The sequence below is a fragment of the Pseudorasbora parva genome, chromosome 4, assembly GCF_024679245.1.
Source record: "Pseudorasbora parva isolate DD20220531a chromosome 4, ASM2467924v1, whole genome shotgun sequence".
Lineage (NCBI taxonomy): Eukaryota > Metazoa > Chordata > Actinopteri > Cypriniformes > Gobionidae > Pseudorasbora > Pseudorasbora parva.
Window position 1 is genome coordinate 36623710 of NC_090175.1, and position 22132 is coordinate 36645841.

At 36.4% G+C, this 22132-nt stretch overlaps 1 protein-coding gene across 4 annotated transcripts in view; it reads right to left on the bottom strand.

The window, feature by feature from the left end:
- Window positions 1-752: 752 nt before the first annotated feature.
- Window positions 753-22132, bottom strand: part of tmem131l (transmembrane 131 like) — a 69700-nt gene continuing 48320 nt past the window's right edge. The window contains exons 10-34 of one of the 4 annotated variants that reach the window (XM_067441662.1): window positions 19304-19362; window positions 19083-19188; window positions 18862-18964; window positions 18037-18181; window positions 17405-17572; window positions 17125-17194; window positions 16215-16335; window positions 15990-16059; window positions 14891-15000; window positions 14661-14730; window positions 14439-14554; window positions 12637-12779; window positions 11212-11398; window positions 8318-8503; window positions 8069-8215; window positions 6951-7470; window positions 6627-6757; window positions 5624-5757; window positions 5057-5233; window positions 3784-3856; window positions 3586-3695; window positions 3369-3498; window positions 3194-3270; window positions 2963-3099; window positions 753-1265 (exon numbers count right to left, since the gene is read on the bottom strand). In XM_067441662.1, the coding sequence (XP_067297763.1) occupies window positions 933-1265; window positions 2963-3099; window positions 3194-3270; window positions 3369-3498; window positions 3586-3695; window positions 3784-3856; window positions 5057-5233; window positions 5624-5757; window positions 6627-6757; window positions 6951-7470; window positions 8069-8215; window positions 8318-8503; window positions 11212-11398; window positions 12637-12779; window positions 14439-14554; window positions 14661-14730; window positions 14891-15000; window positions 15990-16059; window positions 16215-16335; window positions 17125-17194; window positions 17405-17572; window positions 18037-18181; window positions 18862-18964; window positions 19083-19188; window positions 19304-19362 (3623 nt within the window). In that variant the 3' untranslated portion in view covers window positions 753-932. Of the gene's footprint in view, window positions 1266-2962; window positions 3100-3193; window positions 3271-3368; window positions 3499-3585; window positions 3696-3783; window positions 3857-5056; window positions 5237-5623; window positions 5758-6626; window positions 6758-6950; window positions 7471-8068; window positions 8216-8317; window positions 8504-11211; window positions 11399-12636; window positions 12780-14438; window positions 14555-14660; window positions 14731-14890; window positions 15001-15989; window positions 16060-16214; window positions 16336-17124; window positions 17195-17404; window positions 17573-18036; window positions 18182-18861; window positions 18965-19082; window positions 19189-19303; window positions 19363-22132 lie in introns of all 4 variants that reach the window. The other 3 variants (XM_067441660.1, XM_067441661.1, XM_067441659.1) reach the window with 3 other exon arrangements.

Consider the following 22132-nt stretch of genomic DNA (forward strand, 5'->3'; position numbering starts at 1 on the left):
GCCTGAAGTGGACCATCGAAATCAAGTATTACCCATCATAAACCCTCGCAGCTTCACTGTGTTCTTACTATGTGGACTCACGTAGTAAGTTGGAGCACACTGTAAACCCTACCGCTCAGAATAATTGATTGTTCTGAGTAGAGCCAACTCAAACTAAACAAATTAACCTGAGTGTTTTGTACTTTACTTTTATGAACACGTTTCTTTTCATTTTGCAAAACTTAAATTTAACTGAAACTGGTCTGTGATTTCTATTTCCCAGCATGCTTTGCTACGACACTCAAAAGGGACAGTAAATGGCAAAATTAAGTGTTACATAGTTTTTTGTGCAAGATTAACATTAAAGTGAGAGATCTAGTGTTTTATCCATTTAGAGAAAGCATATTATAATCTCACAACTATATTTGTTATGTTTTAGCTTGAAATTCCCCTGATGTCCTTTCAATGATTTTTGCAGTGTCCATTTTTGAAGTGAACAGATTTTTTTATAAAACAATTTTATAAAATCTAAGTCACCTTATCTAGATTATGTTAATTTCTAAATCTAAATGCTTCAACAATAATTTTTATTAGAAAATGTGTTATTTTGTTCAATGTCTGTAAAATCTATGAACTATATTCTCTACGTTGTCTGATAGCATTTCTTCCTTTCACTGTCATGATCTTAATAGCATGTTAGAGTATTTAAACAGGTCTTTTAATAAAGTTAAGTTATTAAATTACTTTAAAGTAATTCACAACACAGAGTCAAATACAAAACTTTTTTTTTTATTTTCAATGGTCAAACTTGCAAAACATCTAGAAAAATATACAACAAAATGCTGAACCTTACCACAACAACAAACATAAAAGAAAGAAGAATATTCACATTTTCCCCCATTAGAGATAAAAGCACATTCTTTTTTTCCTCTTTATTCAAAAGCACCGTTTCCTCACATATCCCCACAGTAGCCTGAATCGTTGGAGAGCTGAGAGTTGGAGCTCCGGTTTGAAGAGGAGTTCCATATGTCCAAATTCATGTGTGGTCCAAAGGGATTGAAGCTGGAGTACTGTTTTCCCGGGCAGGCACCACCTGGTTCACGGTTGAAGGGTGCGACGGGTGCAACGGGTGCAACGGGTGCGACGGGTGAGATGGGTGAGTGGGGCGAGACAGGAGCGGAGCGCTCTGGGTGAAAGTGGTTCTGGTAAGGCTCGCTTTGAGGTGTCCAGATAGAGCCAAATAGACTTGACATGGGTGACAGACTTCTGGTTCCTGAAAAGTATGGCTGGAGAAGAAAGATAAGGGGAAATTGCAAGCCTTTGAGAAATGAATGAATAATTAAATGAATGTAGAGCTATTTTTTATAGTACATTTACTATGTAATACTGTACACAGTGTTTTACAATCATGTAAAATTGTGTGCAGCATCCACATGAATGATATAGGTGGACAGCTATAGATGGAGAGGAGAGAGAGGGATCGAGCCAATTCAAAGGATGGGGGTTATTAGGAGGTCATGATTAGTAAGGACCAACTGAGAGAATTTGGCCTGGATGCCGGGGTTACACCCCTACTCTTTACGAGAAGTGCCATGGGATTTTTAATGACAGACAGAGAGTCAGGACCTAGGTTTGACGTCTCATCTGAAGGACAGTGCTTGTTACAGTCAAGTGTCATTAGGCCCCACACAGACCACAAGTCACATGTATCAAAAGGTGGTTGAGCTGCATGTTAAGAGATAAAGTGTCATGTTCTAGTTTAAATGTTAACATGAGACTCTCTTACAACTTTGCAGCTCAACTGCCTTTTGATAAACTGTTAGCAGCTGCACGCTCTCCGCTCTCCGCTCTCCTCTCTCTCTCTCTCTCTCTCTCTCTCTCTCTGACAATGCAGTGTGTAAATTTGAACTCAATAAGGTTCTTTGACAGGGGCTTAGCCTGAAGTGACAGAAATGTCATAATACCGTTTTTTTTGACCGATATAATTTATTGCATCTCTTGCTTTTAATTTGGTAAGATATCAAATACACTGCTGATCAATAAACCAGTAATATCTATAATATTTTTCTCCTATATTTTATGCCTAATTTATTATTGGTTTATGTACTTCAAACACTTGTGCATTAAGTCTCCATAGATTTTATGCAACGTAAAAAAAACAAACATATTTTATTATATATATATATATATATGCTGCATTTATTTAATAAAAAATGCAGTAAAAAACGTAATACAGTGAAATATTATTCGGATGTAAATCAGCTGTTCTCTTTAATATATTATAAAGTGCAATTTATTTCTGTGATCAAAGCTGAATTTATCATAAATGGTAATGGCTGAATACCGAAAATGGTATTAAGACAAGAAATTACAGGCAAAAACTTTTTTTTTTGTTGAGATTTTGGCCTACTTGGCTTTTCATATTGTTTCAGACTGGTGGAAAGAAAACATTCAAAATACCGTTTAAACATTTATTTTATTGCACTTTATCTATTTGCATTTTTTTAGGCACCGAGTCGGAAATCTCCACTGCGGTAGCACTTGCAACAAAAGTTACAGGTTTATTGCTATCTATATTCTGAACATTTTTACAGCGGTTTGTTCATATATCCCTTGCCTGACTTTATACGACATTTAAAACATGTCAACAAAGTGAAATGAAGCCTGGCTTTTAAACCTGGATTTAGCAATTTAGTTTGGATTTCTATTCTGAAAATGCATGTAAATTAGTGCATTTTTAATTAGTTAAGGCCTAATTTGCATATGAAATCATAATATTTCAGTATTGTAATCAATCAACTAGGGAAATCTGTGTATATCGGTTACGCTTTTCCTTATTCACCTGGGTTGTTTTGCCTCAAATATCAATATATTTAAAGTATTGTATCGAAGTTAGAAATGTCAGTATCGTGACAACACTACTGCGGTATAGATTATTTTTTTGAATGTGCTTGACAAAAACGAACACTTGTGTAAATCTCACCTTGCTGCCCACACAACTGCCAGTGTCCCATGTGGAGTTCATGTCATGATTGGCATTATCTCCCCAGACTGGCTGATGGCTTTGGGTCATAGTTTGGCTTTCATGGCATGGGAATGCATTTTGGTAATTGCCGTTACCTTCACGGACAAAGCAAAGAAAATCCGTCACTCATCCTTCTGTAATTACGCACAACTGTGAGAAATTTCTCATAGGTGTCAGAAAACCCCTCACCTGTTGGCATGTAGTTCGTCTGATCACTATAGGGATACTGACTGGTACACTGGCTGTTCATGTTGTTCCACGGGAAGCTTTATTATATCGATAAATTAGCATTTGATTTTGTCAGTGGATGGACATGAATGAAGTAAAAAATAAAATACAAAAGGACTAAAAGCCTGAGGCATACCCGTCATATCCTGATGAGGGACTCTGAGGGACAAATGGAAGGGATTCGGTCATGTTGTACCTGAATCCATTGGTCAGGGGAACGGAGGCAGCTGACCACGTCTCTTCAATCATATTAGAGCCAATTACATCTGTGGGAACCAAAATGCAAAATCATATAAATAAAATGTAAGATCATACACTTAACCGGAATGATCCTCTCTATGAATGTCCCTCACCGATGTTCTTGTCCACACCTGCAGCTACATCAGCGAAGCTGTGAGGGAGTACTGGGTCAGGACAGACTTCTGGGCTTTGGCATGGTTCCCTGACATATAGATTGTTCATGCTGTGGACAAATGTGTAAATAGATTGTCAATCACTTTTAGTTTTTCCTTAATCACTTAAGTAAAAAAAACTATTATTAGTCATTTAACCTTTGGGTTTTGTAGGTATAGTTCAGGTAACATTCCCGATCTTTTGGATATGGGTTGTACTGGATGTTGTCTCCTAAAAAAACAAACAATTTGGATTAAAATGTCATTCATAACAATTCCCCTTCAGCTGCTCATGCAGCATTCACACCATGTCGTAATTACTGTAGGCTCAAGAAATACATGACGCTCTATTCAGAGTTGTTCACATCCTCGGACTGAGAATTATGCCTTTCTATGGCACCACTATTAACAGAAATATTTTTCAGTGTGCACGTTAAACGCTGAGTGCAATCACAACAGGACCAGGATCATCATGTGAGCATCGAGCAGGAGTGTCGCGGCGCAGTCTATTTGTGCTGCGCTGCTGACGCTCAATTCATGTGAAAGCTAAACAAATATGATTTCCCACAAAATGTGTGCACAAAATAAGCATGTCTAGTGTGTTATGACAAGAAGAACTGAGTATGTCAGAAAACAAAATGAAGAACAGAGCTCTGAGAGCTCTCAGTGTTGGTTCATATATCATTCACCTGACTTTATATGACATTTGCAATGTCAACAAAATGAAAATAATTTTGAGCCTGGCTTTAGCCACTGTTTAAATTTTTACTACTGGATATATATGCAAATGAGTGCACATTTAATTAGTTAAGGCCTCATTTGCATATTAAAACATAACATTTCAGAAATGCAATCAATCAACTGGGGAAGAATGGGAATATCAGTTATATCTATTCCTCATTCACCTGCCTTGTTTTGCCTCAAATATCGACATTTGTCAAAGTATTGTATCGGAGTTAGAATTTCCAGTATTGCTGTATAAATTACTTTCATTTCCCACAAAAAGTGCTCAAAATGCACGGAATATGCATGTCTAGTGTGTTATAAAAAGAACTGGGGTATGTCGGAAAAGAAAATGAAGAATCACAAATATTTCTACAAGATTAACCCATTTAAACTTGTTTTTAATTATTCAGCTTGGGTGAAAGTATGGCGTATTATAAAGAACTATAGAACTAGCCAGAAAATATGATATAAACTTTCTTTTAGATTATTATGTAATACACAGGCAGGTAGGCCTGTAGGCTCTAGTCTAGGCTAAATTAATCTACAGCAGTCACGTGGTACAAGTAGGACCTCTCAAGAAAATTCTCATCTTACAAGCCCTACGAGGACAAACACATTTTACAAGTTGAAATTTGAAATGACGTGACCACACATTTTTCGTGACTACACAAAAGTTTGTGGTAAGTGCATGTGTGTGATCTCTTACTTCTGCAGGGGTGTCTGTTGGGGTCTCTTTCTCCCTCTATGCTGCTGGCACTGCTCCAGCTACCCCAGGAGCCTCGGCTGGCTCTCACACTGCCTGATGAACTGCTGGAATCAGAACCCGACTCCCACTGCAGACGACGCTCTGGACACTTGCGCCTCGGTCTGACTAAACATGTGCCTGCTTTTGTGTAAAAAGAAACTGATTAACAAAACTGATGTGGAGAGTTACCTCAGGTCTGTTAACACACACACACACACACACACACACACACACACAGGACTAATGATGCTGAAAATGTAGCTTTGCCATCACAGGAATACATTACAGTTTGAAGTATATGAAAATAGAAAACAGTTCTTTTAAATTGCAATGATATTTCACAATTTTACTGTATTTTTTGTCAAATAAATTCAGCCTGGGTGAGCATAAGTGACTTCTTTTAAAAAACATTTACAAAACTTTTAATCATTTGAAATCATTTCAGGTTGTCTTCAACAAGCATAGTAACATTAGGATCATGCACACATCCAGAAATGAGAAAGGAACTGCTGTACATCACTTCCTCACCACTGTGCTTGAGAGGGCTCTCTGGGTTGACTCCTATTTTAGGTAGATCAGGTTTCATGTTTCGGGTTCTAGCAGTATTGCGTGGAGGTTCTCTCTCACTCTCTGTTACCATGACAACACTGTTTTCAGGAAGTCTGTTGGATTGCCAGAATTCAAGAAAATAAATATCCCACCATAAACAAATACAGTAGAAGTAATAGTGACATCTTATTAATATCTAATGTGTTTTATTTAAGTTTATTTAAATATATTTGTTAAAGTGTACTGGTAATAAACATTGGAAATATTTCCGGATCCATCTTACAAGTCCTTAAAAGTTTCTTCTGATAAATATAGTTCTCATGACATAAAATATGTTTACAAATAAAGAGAACGCTATAATATTTTGATGTGGTTCTTTATCTTATTTTTTGATTTTGGTAATTTTAAATGTTTTAATTCTCGTGTTTCAATACATAATTTAGTAGCACTTAAAATAAGGTCCCTTTAGTTAAAGTTAATTAAAATTAACGTACAATGAGAAATACAGTTGTTAAGTATTCATTAATCTTTTTTAACATTAGTTATTAAAAAATAAAGCTGTTAACATTAGTTAATCAACCTAACCGGACATGAACTAATGATGAACAGATGCAACTTTTATGAAGCAATTGTTTTTAATAATAGTTTTGTAAATTCTGAAATTAACATAAACTAAGACTAATAAGGGATATAGCAGTATTTTGCATTTTAATAAATATAACTTACCGTAATTGTAAAGTGTCTTGTTGCAGTCAAGAACTGATTTAAAATGATAAAAATCCATTGAATCATGATGTTTTAATGTGGTGTGTTTATAATGAAGGAAAAGAGTGTGCCAATGTTCTTTCGTGTAGGGGGAAAACTTTGTTATGTTGATATGTTGAATCATGAATCCAGTGAATCATGATTTTAAATCTGCTGTCAAGATTTAAAGCTCATCTGTGCAGAACAACATTTTCATCGTTTCATCGCAGACACATACCCAGGAATAAGCTCAGCTGCCTTTCTGCGACTCCTGCCAGTGTTTTTCTTTGCTTTGGTGTTGGTGGCAGACACTCCAAGTTCTGCATCTTTCTCCGGTCTTTTCTTCTGACTGCCGCCTCTTTCTATCTTCTAAGGGAGGGGAACAAATGATTCATTTTTCATAGTGAGGTTTATATATATATATATATATATATATATATATATAAAAAATAAAATCATGCAATACTGAGAACCTTTTGTTAAAATGTAAACAATGATTTGTAAAATGTTTAGCAGGGTAAAAGTGAAAGGTGATGCTCTTATGCTGTATTATGGCTCTTACCTCTTCATCTACATGAATGCTTTTTTCAGCATAGATTTTTCTTTTACACTCTTCGTTTTCCATCACTTCATCTGTGACGTTTTCAGGTAATCCAGGAAGTGTTTCCATAGGAAACATATCAGCTGGCAAAGCTTTGTCATCCATCGATTCTCTAAAGTGCTTTTTCTTCTCAGCAGGGAGAAGGGTTTCGTCTAATATATCATTATTATTGTTGTTGTTATTACAAATTTCTGGGTCTGATTCAAAGGTGAGATCTCTATCTTCATCGGCTGAATGGTTGCAAAAGTCCGAGGTAGCAGAAACACTAGCAGCTGCTGTTGCAGTGCTATTTTTATATCTACTGTAGAGGAACGACACCTTAGTCTGCTTCTTTGGAGGTTGGGAAGAACCTCCAGAACTTTTCTTGGATGAGGACTGTGACCGAACCGTCCCATTGGCCACAGCTGGAGATCCCCTCCCTTTGCCTTTGTCAGAGGGGTGGCTTGTGTCAGTGTAGGTCTTACAGCTGCCTTTTCCTCTACTAAACAAATAAACAAACAAACAATTTAAAAATGTCTCCAACGCACAAAATTATAACTATATTGAAATTATAACTATATTGAACAGCTAACAAGAACATGAATCAATTGTAATTTGAACTGTGATATGATCCTCGTAACATCACATACTGCTGCTTGTATTTCCAGGTAAATAAAGAAAGAGACAAAAAACACAGAAATATTATATGCAAAAATCACAACCAAAAAAAGCAACACCTCTTTAAATAACAATAAAAGCCTTTTTAAATAATAATAACAAGAATAATAAGGTTTATACAATAAAATGTAAGTAATACTAATCTTTATTTTACAATTTTAGTGGTTTATAATAATTATGCATATATATATATATATATATATATATATATATATATATATATATATATATATATATATATATATATAATTTATTCTATATTTTTATTATATAAAGAGAGCAATAACTCAGAGCACTTGAGTTTGTGTAGAGTAGCACTGACTGTAAACCAAATCGCTGTAAAACATTTTATTGTGTGTGAGATTCCCATTTTATTTGGATTATTTGTGCAGCCCTGATAACAAAGGTTGATTGTGACTCACTTGATACCATTTGAGGAGCTGTGGTTGACACTGCTATTTTCACGAGGTACAGAGTTGTGATTGCTACGCGGACTTGGCGCGGAGAAGTCACTCAGAATGTGCTGAGCTTGATGGAAAGCCATCAGACACACACCAGCTAGAGAGGAACTGCAGAGAGAACAGGATTGATATTAATACATAGAATCCATTTCAGGTTGCATGCACAGGGCAGCATTTCATGTAGTTTAAGATTGTATATGGGCTGCTAACCAGGTCAGGACGAGTGTGATGGCCCAGAAGGACTCCTCCCAGCTGGGTCCTGGTACCACCTGAGCGCACAGGGGCAGCATGTGGTGAGGCAGAGTCACATTGAGGGTGAAGTGGAAAATGGAGCCACGCTCTGTTACCAGAGTCAAGTCTCTGATCACCCACGAAGACGTGAAGTCTGGAGTAAATCTAGAGAGATACAGAGAGAATGGTTGAGATGGGGAGAAAAAAAAAGTTTTAGAAAATAGGATGATGGGTTATACGGAGGGGTGCAGGGATAACATTTTTGTAGGGCAAAACCCAGAACCGAGTTAGCCTTTTAGCATTTCGGGTTTCTTTGTCCTGAAGGTTAATAGGTTTTAGTTAATTGTCTGAAATAAGGCGTTAAACACAAGCTCAAAATATTTTCATTTTCGTTTATGTGATATAAAATACATCTGTAATACCTTCTTGTTCATCAGCCGAACAAGTAAACTCATCTACTGAGCCTCATTGGGTTTATAAATCAAGCTCTTGCAAACTATTATAACTCTTAAAACTTTCAGGGAAAATGTTTTTAAACCAAAACTGTAAGAGTTGTCAGAAGCTTAGTGAAGTTGAAGTCATGTGACCACAGTGTAGTTCATTTATAGCCCACGTTTAGCTTTTGACTTCTGAATTCATAAAAGTTGGGTTTGTGTAGATTATCACAAAAAACAAATGTATAACAGTCCTAAGATTTTGTTAGGTCACAGACCTTATTAGTCTAGCTTCCAGGATGGTCTACAAATATACATAATTTCTGTACTACTCAATACAAAACTATATAAAAATAGACAGAGAGATTAAAGGGATAGTCCACCCAAAAAATTACAATTCTGTCATCATTTACTCACCCTTAAGTTGTTCAAAACCTGTATGACTTTCTTTCTTCTGTGGGACATAAAATAAGGTATTTTGAAGAATGCTGATAAGCAAACAGTTTTGGTACCCATTGACTTCCATTGTATGGACAAAAAAATACAATGAAATTCAATGTGAACGTAAACGGTTTGGTTATCGAGAACGAAATGCAGGTTTGAGATGACATGAGGGTGAGGACATCATGACCAAATTTTTATTTTGGGGTTGAAATATCCCTTTTAAAAACAAGCAGGAAAACAAAGAAAAGTAAAATAAGTGGCGAATGACAAAAAAAAAGAAAGTCTAACTGAATATTAATTAAAATTCATTATCTTCAATTATGAAAATTAATCATTAGATGCTACAAAACAATTAAAAATGTTTATTAACTTTAGATCACCGAAACACATAAGGCAATAAGTAATTAGAAATTAGCACAAAAAAAGAGCAACCTAAAATGGGCTTTGGGGCCATCACGTTGTCTCTGATCAGTCAAGTACTTTGGATCGAAATCATACAATTTCAACTATTCCCTGTATTTTTAATACAACTCACAGACAGCTTCTCACGTAGCATTATACAAGATATCACAAAGATCACTTTTGATTTGAATGCAGGTACATGGAAGATATGAGACTAGCTATATTTTCATCCAATTGAAATATTGCATAAAACATTTGCAAAAAACAAAATCATAAATATCACTAAAGCCCTATTGGGACGGTAATTGTTTCTCCTGGGCTCAAAAGGTAATTTCATCAATTAGAGGGGCTAGTCAATGTTTTTTTTTTTGCAGTCCGAATCCAGAATGTCCATGTTTTTCTCCCACCATCGGTGTAAAAATACCCAGCTGAATTACTGTACTATTTTTTGACAAACACCAATGTCTTGTGGTGATTTAATTGCTGTCCGAATCCACATCTCTGAGTTTTCAAGAATATATCACTTTAAAATTCACTGTTTCCTTTTTGACCACTGTGTTTTTGACGTACGGTTGCACTTCGCTGTAATTTGGATGCCTTTTAAAGATCTAGACTTTTATTACCGAAAAGCTGGCAAGTATTTACAAGAGCAATATCACCGCTCAAAAAAGAAAAAAAAAGAAAAGCACAAACATTTGAAATGGGCCGTTAAGGCAGGCAGCAAATATATATGTTAAAATAACCAAGCAGCTTTATGTTTCCTCATGTAAATAAGAGACTGTATTAACTTATTTCCGCTAATTTTCACGTGGAATAAAATTACATCCTTTATTCTGAGAAAAAATACATGACAGAAAACTATTTTAACTATAATGTTCGTCGATATATCTCCCTTTAAAAGGAGGAAAGGAGGTTTGTAGGATCACAACTCGCCCACCGGGAAGAAATCTTTACCATCCGAATAGGGCTTAAGAAAAATTAAAGTTGATGCAGTAGAAGCCAGAAAAGCCACTGTATATTACAAATTTCATACATAAAATATTAGGTCTCATTTTGAAGGCTGTGTCATCTGGAGGTCGCATTCATCATTAAGGCAGCTTCATTTCAGTAATCTGACGACTACATTCCAAAGTCAAAGAAATGTAAAAAATGCACGCCTCACTAGAGATAACGCTCAATTTTAAAAAAAATTATGAAATGCATATAATATTTTATGACATTATAATATTTTATGACTCCCTCCGGAAGAGACTGCCTAAGGAAATCTATATAATACCCATAGAAAGCTATAATTTAGCAGTCCCATTCAATGGCAGTGGCTCTGCCAGAAATGGTATAACAACGTAATATTGCCAAATAAATTGGTTGCTTGCAAAACATTTTTTTTTAATCAGAATACCATTTTTACGGTCGTTAATTCAACCAGATAGTATGAAATCTACTAACAGCACTAAACAGCCGCAGAACATAGGCTACAAAATGTTACTGTCCTAAAGTTATTTGTAAAACATTCAAGGGCGGCATAAGATCTGCACTCTAAACTGAACAGTTTCACATTCATTTCCATTTTCACATTAGCACCCTAAGACTTACGCAATGGTGATTTCTGAGGATGAGTTGTAGTCCACTCTGAAGGCTCTGCAGTGCTGCACCTCAAATCCATAACCCTGACATTTATATCCATTAATGTTCATAGATACTACAGTCAATGGCAACTCGCCAGCATTTTCCACTTTGAAGCTTTTCTGGATGGCAAACGAAGGCTTACTTGATCGTAAACCTGTGAAAAGACAAGAAATAGAATACAAATGCAGTTAATGCATTTTGTATCATTTCCTCTTTCGTTATTATTTAGCTCTCTTTTAACACATATAGCTACTTTCTACTTTCAATTGTGCGTATTTCATTGACTTTTGTTTACAAGACCCATGATTTTGTTCATTCATTTATGGCAATGCATAACCATAATATAGAAGATATATGTGGTTCTGCAAGTAATTAACATTAAAAGTCATTATGTCATTAAATATACAGTCAGTGATTAAACAGATGGAGTTCTACTGTTCACCTAAAGAGACATTGGTGGTGAAAAAAATATGAGATGGAAGGAAAAATATATTTAGAATATTTAGTGTTTCCCTCGAGAAACTTTGCGTTTCTCGCAAAGTTTTTAAAAAGTTCTGCTGAACGCAGAAACTGTTCGGACCAATGAAATCATCAGGACGGGCTTTAGACGATGACGGACAGATGATCAACAGTAACGTAATCATGCACGTCATCAAAGGGGCTTGGAATATATTTGCTCGATATCCTAAACGGAGAGCTTGTTTGTATATGCATTCACCTTCACTATTTCTCTCTGAAATGATAATCATGTTGGTAAGTAACTGTGTATCCCTAGTAAAAAAAATGGCATTTGGGGGGTAAAATGTGTGTTACTTTGGCAAGGTTGCCTGCTAAAATTCGCATTCATGGGTCTATATATCACATAATAGTCGCTTCAACCCGCAGACATGGAAAACAACCCACGAAAAAAACGCGGACTTGGCAACACAGTGCAGCGGAGTTCTGTTGACATTTGACAACTAATATTATGTGTCACTTCGTTGCGCTGATTGGTTGTAGGTCTTATCCAATTGATTTCTTTCCTAGTTCGGTTGAAACACCCCATAATCACAGCCCAACGGAGCAGTATAAGACTCATTTTCTGACTAGAACTGAAAATGACCACGTTAGGCTACTTGTGATCATGAAAATGTTTTGAAAAATGACTGAAATATTAACTTTAATTCTCAGGGGTGCTAGCAAATATTTAGGTAAAAGGTGTACGGCAGACAAAAAAAGTTTAAGAATATCTTAGTAATTCAATGTAATTGAAATCACTAAATTCATTGCAAAAAAATAATAATAATATTTAAGAGAACAATTCATTTGTAAACAATCACTAAGTACCAACGCTAGTGTACTTTTCACCAAACACGCAGAAAGGACATGTTAGGAGTAGCTCAACTGTCTCACCATCTCTGCACTCCATGAGATTAGACTGGGGCACGTTGAAGCGCAGTGAGGCTGCCGGCCCGGGGAGTTTCCCTCCCACCCTCAGGAGCTCCTTTGCCCCAAATCCTTTAACCAGAACCATGTCAAACACGGTCAGATTGTTCCTGTTAAAGAACAAATAAAGCTACAATTACTGTTTGATAACATCAAGCAAAAAAATTAAAAGAAAAAGAAAAAAAAATGTCAATAGTGTAACAGGTCCCTAAAACTACAAATGAAACTGTATGAAAATTTCAAATCACAATTTTAATGACCAAATGTTTTTTTTGTTGTTGTTTTTTGTTTTTAAATGAACAAAAACGTTGGTTAGGTGACTTAAAACCAGTGTTGGGTAAGTTACTCTAAAAAAAGAAATGAATTACTAGTTACTAATTACATCTTCAATAGTGTAATTAGATTACATATTATTACTAATTACTTTTCTTACACGGATAACTTCAGAAGGCCTTTATTAACTTTTATGATGGAGAGATGCACTTTTATGGACTTCAGAACAGAAATAACCTTTCACTACCATTATAAAGCTTGGAAGAGCCAGGACATTTTTTAATATAACTCTGAATTTATTTATCTGAATGTCATATACACCTAGGAGGACTTCAGGGTGAGTAAATAATCGGCTAATTTTCATTTTTGGGATGAACATAGTGTGCGAAAGATACATAAAAACATGCATTTTAACGTTAGAATGCAGTATTTTTATGTTAAAATGCAGTATTTTACTCTGGAAAATCACAGTATATCTGAACATGTTATTTTCTCTTTTTCTGAATGACTTTTTTTATCCACATATCATGGTTGGATCCGTCACAAATGGAAAGCAGCAGCAGGAGCTTGAGCTGCAGTTCATTTATTCATGCAACCAAACAGCTTTCTGTTGAATTTGTGTGGAAAAATCTCCATGGGGAAATGTTTCACCCTTACATTTCACAGAGCAACGGTAAATGTGACCACACTGCGGCGAGAAGCAGGGCGGGGCCGAGAGCCCTAGGAGTAGAGTGAGACCAGTGAAGCCAATGTTAATGAACGACACCAACGCGACCATTCTGAAATCCTACGTGGGAGCTCCGGAAGGATAAGTGCTAAATAAATTAGGATCATTCACATTCAGACCAAAGTGGTTTTTCCACTGTCAGGCCGAACGGTTCTCATTGCATAACATTCCATTCCATGCCAATCCAGCTGGTACGGTTCTCATTTTTCACTTTCCACTGTGGGGCTAATAACGGAGCTCTTTGGAATGTAATACGAAAGTGTCAGTCGTTGCCTTGGTAACACAGTGGTTTACTGATGACATGAGATGTACATAACGACACATAATGGAGGATGATCCGCTATTTCTTTAAATTTTATTATTAATTTGCGTTTACGTCACTCAAATAGAGCACTTAGCCAGCTACAGAGAAACGGGTAGCGTGGCAACGTCACTTCACGGACTCTACCAGCACGATTCAGCAGGTTAGACAACCGTGCAGAGAATTCCGGGGAGAGAATGGTTTGTAATCGCGCCACGCTGGACCAGGCTCAAGTGGAAACATCAAGTTATGAATAATTTTCCCTGACTTTTCCAAGCATGGAAAACACAATTTTTTTTTTTTTTCAAATAATTCAAGGTTGTTTTAAACCATGCAGTCCTTTGCATAGCAACACACTGACAAAAGCAAAACTTTTTTAATTAGTCCATTAAACAGATTTGAGATAAGTAAACCAAATCAAAGTCCTGAAAATACCTCAGGTACAAGTCATTTGGGCCAGAGAAGTACCTGATCAGGAGCAGTGAGGTAACAGGCTTGTGTTCTGTGGGTTGGTATGCCACTGAAACCGTCCTTGACTCCCACGGCTGAAGGATGACTCTCAGCACACTACCTCGCTCACTTTCCTGTTTGCAAAAAATATGAGTACACTATAACCAGAGTTACCACAAGACCAGGGTTTACGACACAATGTACACTAAATAGTACTTAATGCCAAGGTCATGAACTCACCTTATGGTTAGCAGCCAACAGCAGAAACTCTGTTGTAGTAATATTCACGGACAGCGGGCTAATATTAAACCTAAAACATATACATACATGATGTGAAGGCCTATAGACTTTAACAGATGTTAATAATGTTATTAGATATTTTATTTTATATAAAGGCCATTGTACTGTAATTAACTTTTCTGACAGAACTGACTATAGGCCATAAGAGTGTGCGTGTTTACAGTATATACCATTTGGTCAGCATGTCGAGGGCTTCAAGTGGAACTGGGTATGAGGAGAGGGTTCTGATCTCCACAGAAACCACAGACCCCGTGGGGTTTTTCAAAGTGAAATTCTTCACCTGAAATAAAAAGTGCAACAATCTTATGGTCCAAATAATAGGTCTAACAAGTACACACTTGTCATGTTTGGTTCTATTAAAACGATCCCTGGTGCGATTGTTCGGTTAGTGTGGTTTAATTTGAACATGTGAACACTACCATCTGAACCCTGGTGCGCACCAAACAAGCGGACCGAGACCGCTAAAAAGATGTTTTTTGGTCCACTTCCAAACAAACTCTGGTGTGGTTTGATTGATATATGAACGCAACACAGACCAAAGACATGTAAACGAACCAAAAACAGGACGTAATGTCACAAGATGCGACGCTACAAGTCAGCTGATTTGACTTTGCGGAAAGATCGGTGTATCCAGAATGAGAAGAGAAGTGCCTCATCAATATTTGGTCCGACGAACCTGTTTCGAGAATGCTCGAAAAAAAATCACACAAATAGCATATGGTTCTTCTCATCAAAGGCCCTGTGTTGCCCATACAGATGACAGAACTGCCGTCTCTTTTGCAGCAGATCTTTGTTTCTGCGACGGAGAAAATTTTGGTGCTGTTTTTAATGTTTTTATCATTTTATGAGCTCTGAGTTCTTAGCTGTTAAAAATAAAACCATATACACGCGCAAAAAATGATCACGTTTAACCCAGCACACAGCATTGTTTTGAATGTTTGGCAAGCAAGCTCCATCACGAAATATGTCATAAAAGCCAACCAATCTGGTTGTGACCATATCCCCATGTCTTTGGTTTGGTAACTTTGGTTCGCTGTTAAAAATGCCAGTGTGAACGCTAAGCGGACCAGGACTACATGTTTTGTTTTTGTTAATGTGTGAACGCACTCTAAAACCGAATTCATGATTTAAAAACATAGTTCACACGATAATAACTGCATGTGATGCATCAAAAGTTGATTTCCATTTGAAAATTCTTATTAAAAGATACTACATTTGTGTTTCACAGAAAAACTTCAATGAAAAGATCATTTTAAGTGCTTCGCATACCTTACTGTCATTGACAGGTGTGGGCCCAAAGTCCAGGGGTGAAGAGTGGTCTGCAGGAAGTCTGGGCCACCTGAACGAAAGGCGCACACACACACACACACACACACACACACAAATACAAATATTCACTTTCTAAAGCAGTATGTGTATTTAACATGCAAAATTAAATAAACAGTATTCGTCTTCACAGGTCTGTCTATATTTGAGCACATACTGCATGTTTACCTGCAAGAGAGCTCTTTGCTACAGTGCCAATGGCCACAGAGTGTAGAGGCCAGGCTGCTGTCCACTCTCCAGAGAGAGGAGGAGGATTCTGGGCGAAGGGATTGCTGCCACTCGATACGTCCTGCACAGAAGGACATTCCATAGTTTTAGACTGTAGCACTAGTTTGTGCATGTTTTGTGGGTATGTTGCTCTCAATAATTTCAATCCATTTATTAGACAAGGTTACTATAAGTAGTCTAGAACAGTGAGTGGTCCTCAACCAGGGGGCCTTCCAAGAGGGTCTTAAGACTTACAGGGATAGTTGACCCAAAAATGAAAATCAGATAAATGTTTTGACAGTGTTGTGATCTGTTTTTAGTACATCATTGTCATGTAAACATACTCTAAAACTACACAAAGTAAGCATTAAAATAAGCTAAAACAAACAAACAAAAAAATCGAAATATTTCTTTCTTAAATGTACCCCCTCAACTGTTTGTTTACTTTGTAACTGTTCCCACAGTCTTGGCAAACCTAGATATATATGGCATCCTAATTTTAAAAGTCCATCGGCATTTTATAATAAATAAAATGTTTACTATTCAAGTCTAAAATTATATAAATATCTAACAAAATCCTTAATCGTTATCACAGAATCGGGGTTTTGTTGTTTACATGGAGACGGTAAAGGCATAGTTTTCCAAACTTACACTTTGAAACCAGTTTTCAAAACCTTGCCTTTTCAGGCCTTCAAAAAGCTGTAGTCATTAAATGAACGGCCAAAACACACAAAAAGTTTTCTGTCATGATTGACTGGAAGTAAAATTCCCTTTGAGGAAGATTTATGAGCTAAATCCTTGCAAAAACATGAACTACAATTATTTTAGTTACTTAGAAAAATGCTAAAATGTGTGGTTGTGTTTGTCTCACCTGCTCTGGACATATGAAGAGGACAGAGCCGTTCACACTCCACAGCAGCCTCGAACATAACATCTCCCTGCTGAGGAAAGGAAGTGATCAATTCAGACAAAAGGGAGCAAAAGATTTTTGATTATTTGTTAATATGAAGTGCGAACATGCAGTATAAACATGTATTCTCTTTTCAAAACCCTCATCAGGTTTCTGTCAACACAGCAATAACCTTAACTCTGTTTGGAAGCATGTTTATTCTTATTTAGGTGTGTTCATGCTGATGTAGTATAAGCTTTACCTTTGAGGCAGAAGAATCTGTCTGGAGGTGAAGCTCCAGTGGGACCCCCACACTGGTTGTCATAGTAATTGTGGTTCTGAGGTTGATGGGTAAAGATTTGCTGAGTAGCTGAAGAGACATAAGCTCCGAGCTACCAGGGCTCACTTCCAGAGACTTTACATGTACAATCTATAAGATGGGAAAATGCATATCTTAATAAAACGGCAAGGTCAATTTTTTTTTTTGGCATATCCAATTTTTGTGAGTTTGATTTCTGTGTAAGTTTAATCGACCTTTTAATGTGTATTCTAAATGCTACACTAATTAGCTGATTATAGTTCTGCCACTAGTTGACCACTTGGGCTTTTTTTGACTAGTCTTGGATCACATGATCAGTTGCACTTGTTCAATACAAGGCGATAGTAGGAGAAAAACACCTGTCCACAAACAGTTAGCTTTGCATATCCCTCAATAACCAAATATCTGGAAGTGAATATAAGTACCACTGAGCCACCAATTTCTCAATCCCTCTATTTCCCAGCAAAATAAGCAGAACTTACACAATTTGGTCTCTAAGTGTCCTGCAATCCATTCTGCTCTAAAGGCATGCGGTCACTGCACATTTAAGTCTCTGGTGTTCAGGTGAGCATTACCTTAAAGAGTTTATGTTGGGAAAGTGAGATGTTAGTGATTCTGAAGGTGAAGGGGAAGGGGTTGGACAACCAGAGCTCGACATGCTCTGAACCCCTATGCCTCTGTCTGACCTGAACTAAAGAACTCAGCTCGGCGTCCGACCATCTGAAACACACAGAGAGAAACCGCTCTTTAAAAAAAAACTTGACTAGAGCTTCAGAAGCACCGCATCAAAGAGCATGAACACAGTATTTAGTACACAACAATTCAAACGTTTGGGGTTGGTAAGACTTTTAAATGTTTTTGAAAGTGTCTTACTCTTATGTTCTCCAAGCCTGCAAAATTACAGTCAAGACGGTAACATTGTGAAATATTATGACAATTTATATTTCCATTTTAAAATGTAATTTATTCCTGTGAAGGCAAAGCTGAATATTCAGAATCAATGATCCAGTCTTCAGTGTCACATGGTCCTTCAGAAATCATTATAATATGCTGATTTAGTATCCATGTAACATTTATAAACTTTTTAATCAATGTTAAGAAGTGTTATGAAAGATGTTATGGTCACTTGTAAATCAATGTATCATTGCAGTGTATCATTATGCATCATTGCAGAATAAAAGTATTAATAAAATTATAAAATAATTAAACATAAATAAATAAAAAAATCTTACTAACCCCAAACTTTTGAATGGTAGTGTACGTATGCAATATAACCATTACAACTAGAAAAACAATATGGTGCTAGTTTTATAATATAATATAACAACTTTAGATAATGCTAATGATTAAAGCGTTCATTTATTTTACAGCAAATACGCTGTTAATATAGAAATATTTACCTGTGTGTGCTTTCCAGCAGTGGATATAAATTCACTGTTCTGTTGGCTAATATCCCCAGCCCGAACTGACTTTTACACCTTTTACTTTTAGCTGACAAAGAGCCTTTAAAAAATAAATAAAAGGAAAAGACAAGCAAATAAGCATGGCTAACATCATAGCATGTCCAGTGTGAACTACCAGAATACACATGCAAATTTTAGGCTGATGGTAAAGTACTGACGTCTACAGAAAAGTGAAGCCACTTGAGTAAAGTTAGTAGAGGAAGGATTGAGAAGCACTTCAGTGAGTTCAACGCTGCTGTCTGTTCTTGACAAGAGCTGGATCTCCTTAAAAAGACACAAGACATGTCATGCAACATGATCCACATGTTTATAAATGTTATCTGATTGATTATATGCTAAATTAGCCACAACAAAACAATGTTATCCTCTGCACACATACCTTAACAAAGAGCTTTTTATCCCCCGAGTTCAACATGAACACTCCTATTCTGGGATCTGCTGTGGATTAAAAATAGTTAGTTATAAGAAATACCTGTTCATACTTGGAAAAGAGAATATACATTAGCATAGCCACAAGGTGGCGCTGTGATACCAAGGAAAGTTGTTTTTTGGGCGGTGGTGGCTAAGCAGCTGGCAACAAATGTTTCAAATCCAGGTAGTAGGTGCTAGCTAAGATCTAGGAAGTTATGGTTCCCTTCTGTCCTATTAGCTGTGCTTAAACAACACTTTTAAGAACTGACTTTTTCTTGACAATTATTTTTTCATTATTTAATCCCAAAAATATTCAAAAATCATTCTAAATTATTTAAATGTATTCATTCCTAAAGTTATGTCATCATGCATCAGATCCAAGGAGTATTTTAAGGAAGCAAAACATATTGCTATATTTAATGAGGTTAATGCTCATATCTTATAGTTTATTGAAGAGTTCAAGAAGGTTAATGGTTTTGAAGAGATACAATGTATGACAAGGACACAGGTGATATAATTTGCCACATCTGTGGTATAAACGGGAAAACTGACTCATTAGACCCTTTAATACCTTAAAAAAAATCAAGACAGAAAGGTAAAGGTGCTTTGAATCAGCCATATTATCCCCTCGGAGTGTGCATTAATTTTCAATAATTCAGTGGTATTTTACTATATAAAACAGCGTGTAAACTAAAAAGCATTTAGTGGTAAGTACAATAATGCATAAAAGTGTTACATTATCATTCAGAAATCATTCTGATATGCTGATTTGGTGCTAAAGAAAGAGGACTTATTATCAATGTTGTGCTGCTTAATATTTTTTGGAAACTATGATACATTTTTGTCAGGATTCTTTAATGAACAGGGAGTTAAAAAGCACAGCATTTATTTAAAACAGAAATATTTTGTAACATAGTAAATGCCATTACTGTCACTTTTGATCACTTGTATGCATCTTTTTTCTGAATAGTATTAATTGATTTATTTATTTTTAAATCATACTGATCTTTAAATGAATTATACTAAAAATCGTAAGGCAAAACACTGATATAAACAGGGACAGTTGTGTTTGCATTGACAAAGCATCAGTATCATACATCAACTGATCCTAAATCAGCCCCTTGAACATTTTAAGATCAGTCTCCTTGTCTCTTGTGAGCCGTTTAGCATCTAATATGATCAGCGGTTAATAAGATCACCATCCATTAATGCAACAAACATGGAGCTGTAAAGCAAGGCCACTGATCCTTGCTAAAGGTGTAATCAGTAAAAAGGTTTAGATGTTAAGTAGTAAATAATATTAAGTAGGATAACTACATTTATAATGTAAAATCGCATCGGAAGAGGGAAAAGCAGCTTTATTCTACACTTTATTCGGGGTGGCCATGATGAGATCACATGACCAAGCATTGAAATATTTGGGAAACAATGCATGATTTCCTCACACTTTTGGAGTGAATATTTCTCTCACACAATAATATATGTAAGGAACGTACAGCCGGACAGTAGTTGTTGTTTTTTTCCATGACATTTGTCTGGCTGGCCTTACTGTAAAGAGATAAAAAGGTGAGCAATGTGATGCATATATGTCAGCCTCAACTGTTTGTTTACATTGAATCTGTTGTATTAACTAATCAATTACACCCACCATAGTTATGTAGTGTGATATTTGTGTGCCTTCTCACAAAAGAAAAAATCGTATTGCTGTGGTTCTAAGTATGTTATGACATTTTACACCCTTGTGTGCGTTTTTATGATATCGCCTAGGGCCCCACAAACCCACGGGTGTGATTCAGCAGTCTAAACGAAAGAGTGTGAGTGGAAAAGCATTAAAAATCTATTTTATTGGTGTGGAATGATAATAATAACAAATGATAATAATAGTAATAATAATAATAATAATAATAATGCTCATAGTTGTCAAAAATAAAGTCAAATAAATAAAAGCCAATTTACTTGTGAGTGCACCTTTAAATACAGGTCCTTCTCAAAAAATTAGCATATTGTGATAAAGTTCATTATTTTCCATAATGTAATGATACAAATTAAACTTTCATATATATATTAGATTCATTGTACACCAACTGAAATATTTCAGGTCTTTTATTGTTTTAATACTGATGATTTTGGCATACAGCTGATGAAAACCCAAAATTCCTATCCCAAAAAATTTGCATATTTCATCCGACCAATAAAAGAAAATGGTTTTTAATACAAAAAAGTCAACCTTCAAATAATTATGTTCAGTTATGCACTCAATACTTGGTCGGGAATCCTTTTGCAGAAATGACTGCTTCAATGCGGCGTGGCATGGAGGCGATCAGCCTGTGGCACTGCTGAGGTGTTATGGAGGCCCAGGAGGCTTCGATAGCGGCCTTAAGCTCATCCAGAGTGTTGGGTCTTGCGTCTCTCAACTTTCTCTTCACAATATCCCACAGATTCTTTATGGGGTTCAGGTCAGGAGAGTTGGCAGGCCAATTGAGCACAGTAATACCATGGTCAATAAACCATTTACCAGTGGTTCTGGCACTGTGAGCAGGTGCCAGGTCGTGCTGAAAAATAAAATCTTCATCTCCATAAAGCTTTTCAGCAGATGGAAGCATGAAGTGCTCCAAAATCTCCTGATAGCTAGTTGCATTGACCCTGCCCTTGATAAAACACAGTGGACCAACACCAGCAGCTGACATGGCACCCCAGACCATCACTGACTGTGGGTACTTGACACTGGAGTTCAGGCATTTTGGCATTTCCTTCTCCCTAGTCTTCCTCCAGACTCTGGCACCTTGATTTCCGAATG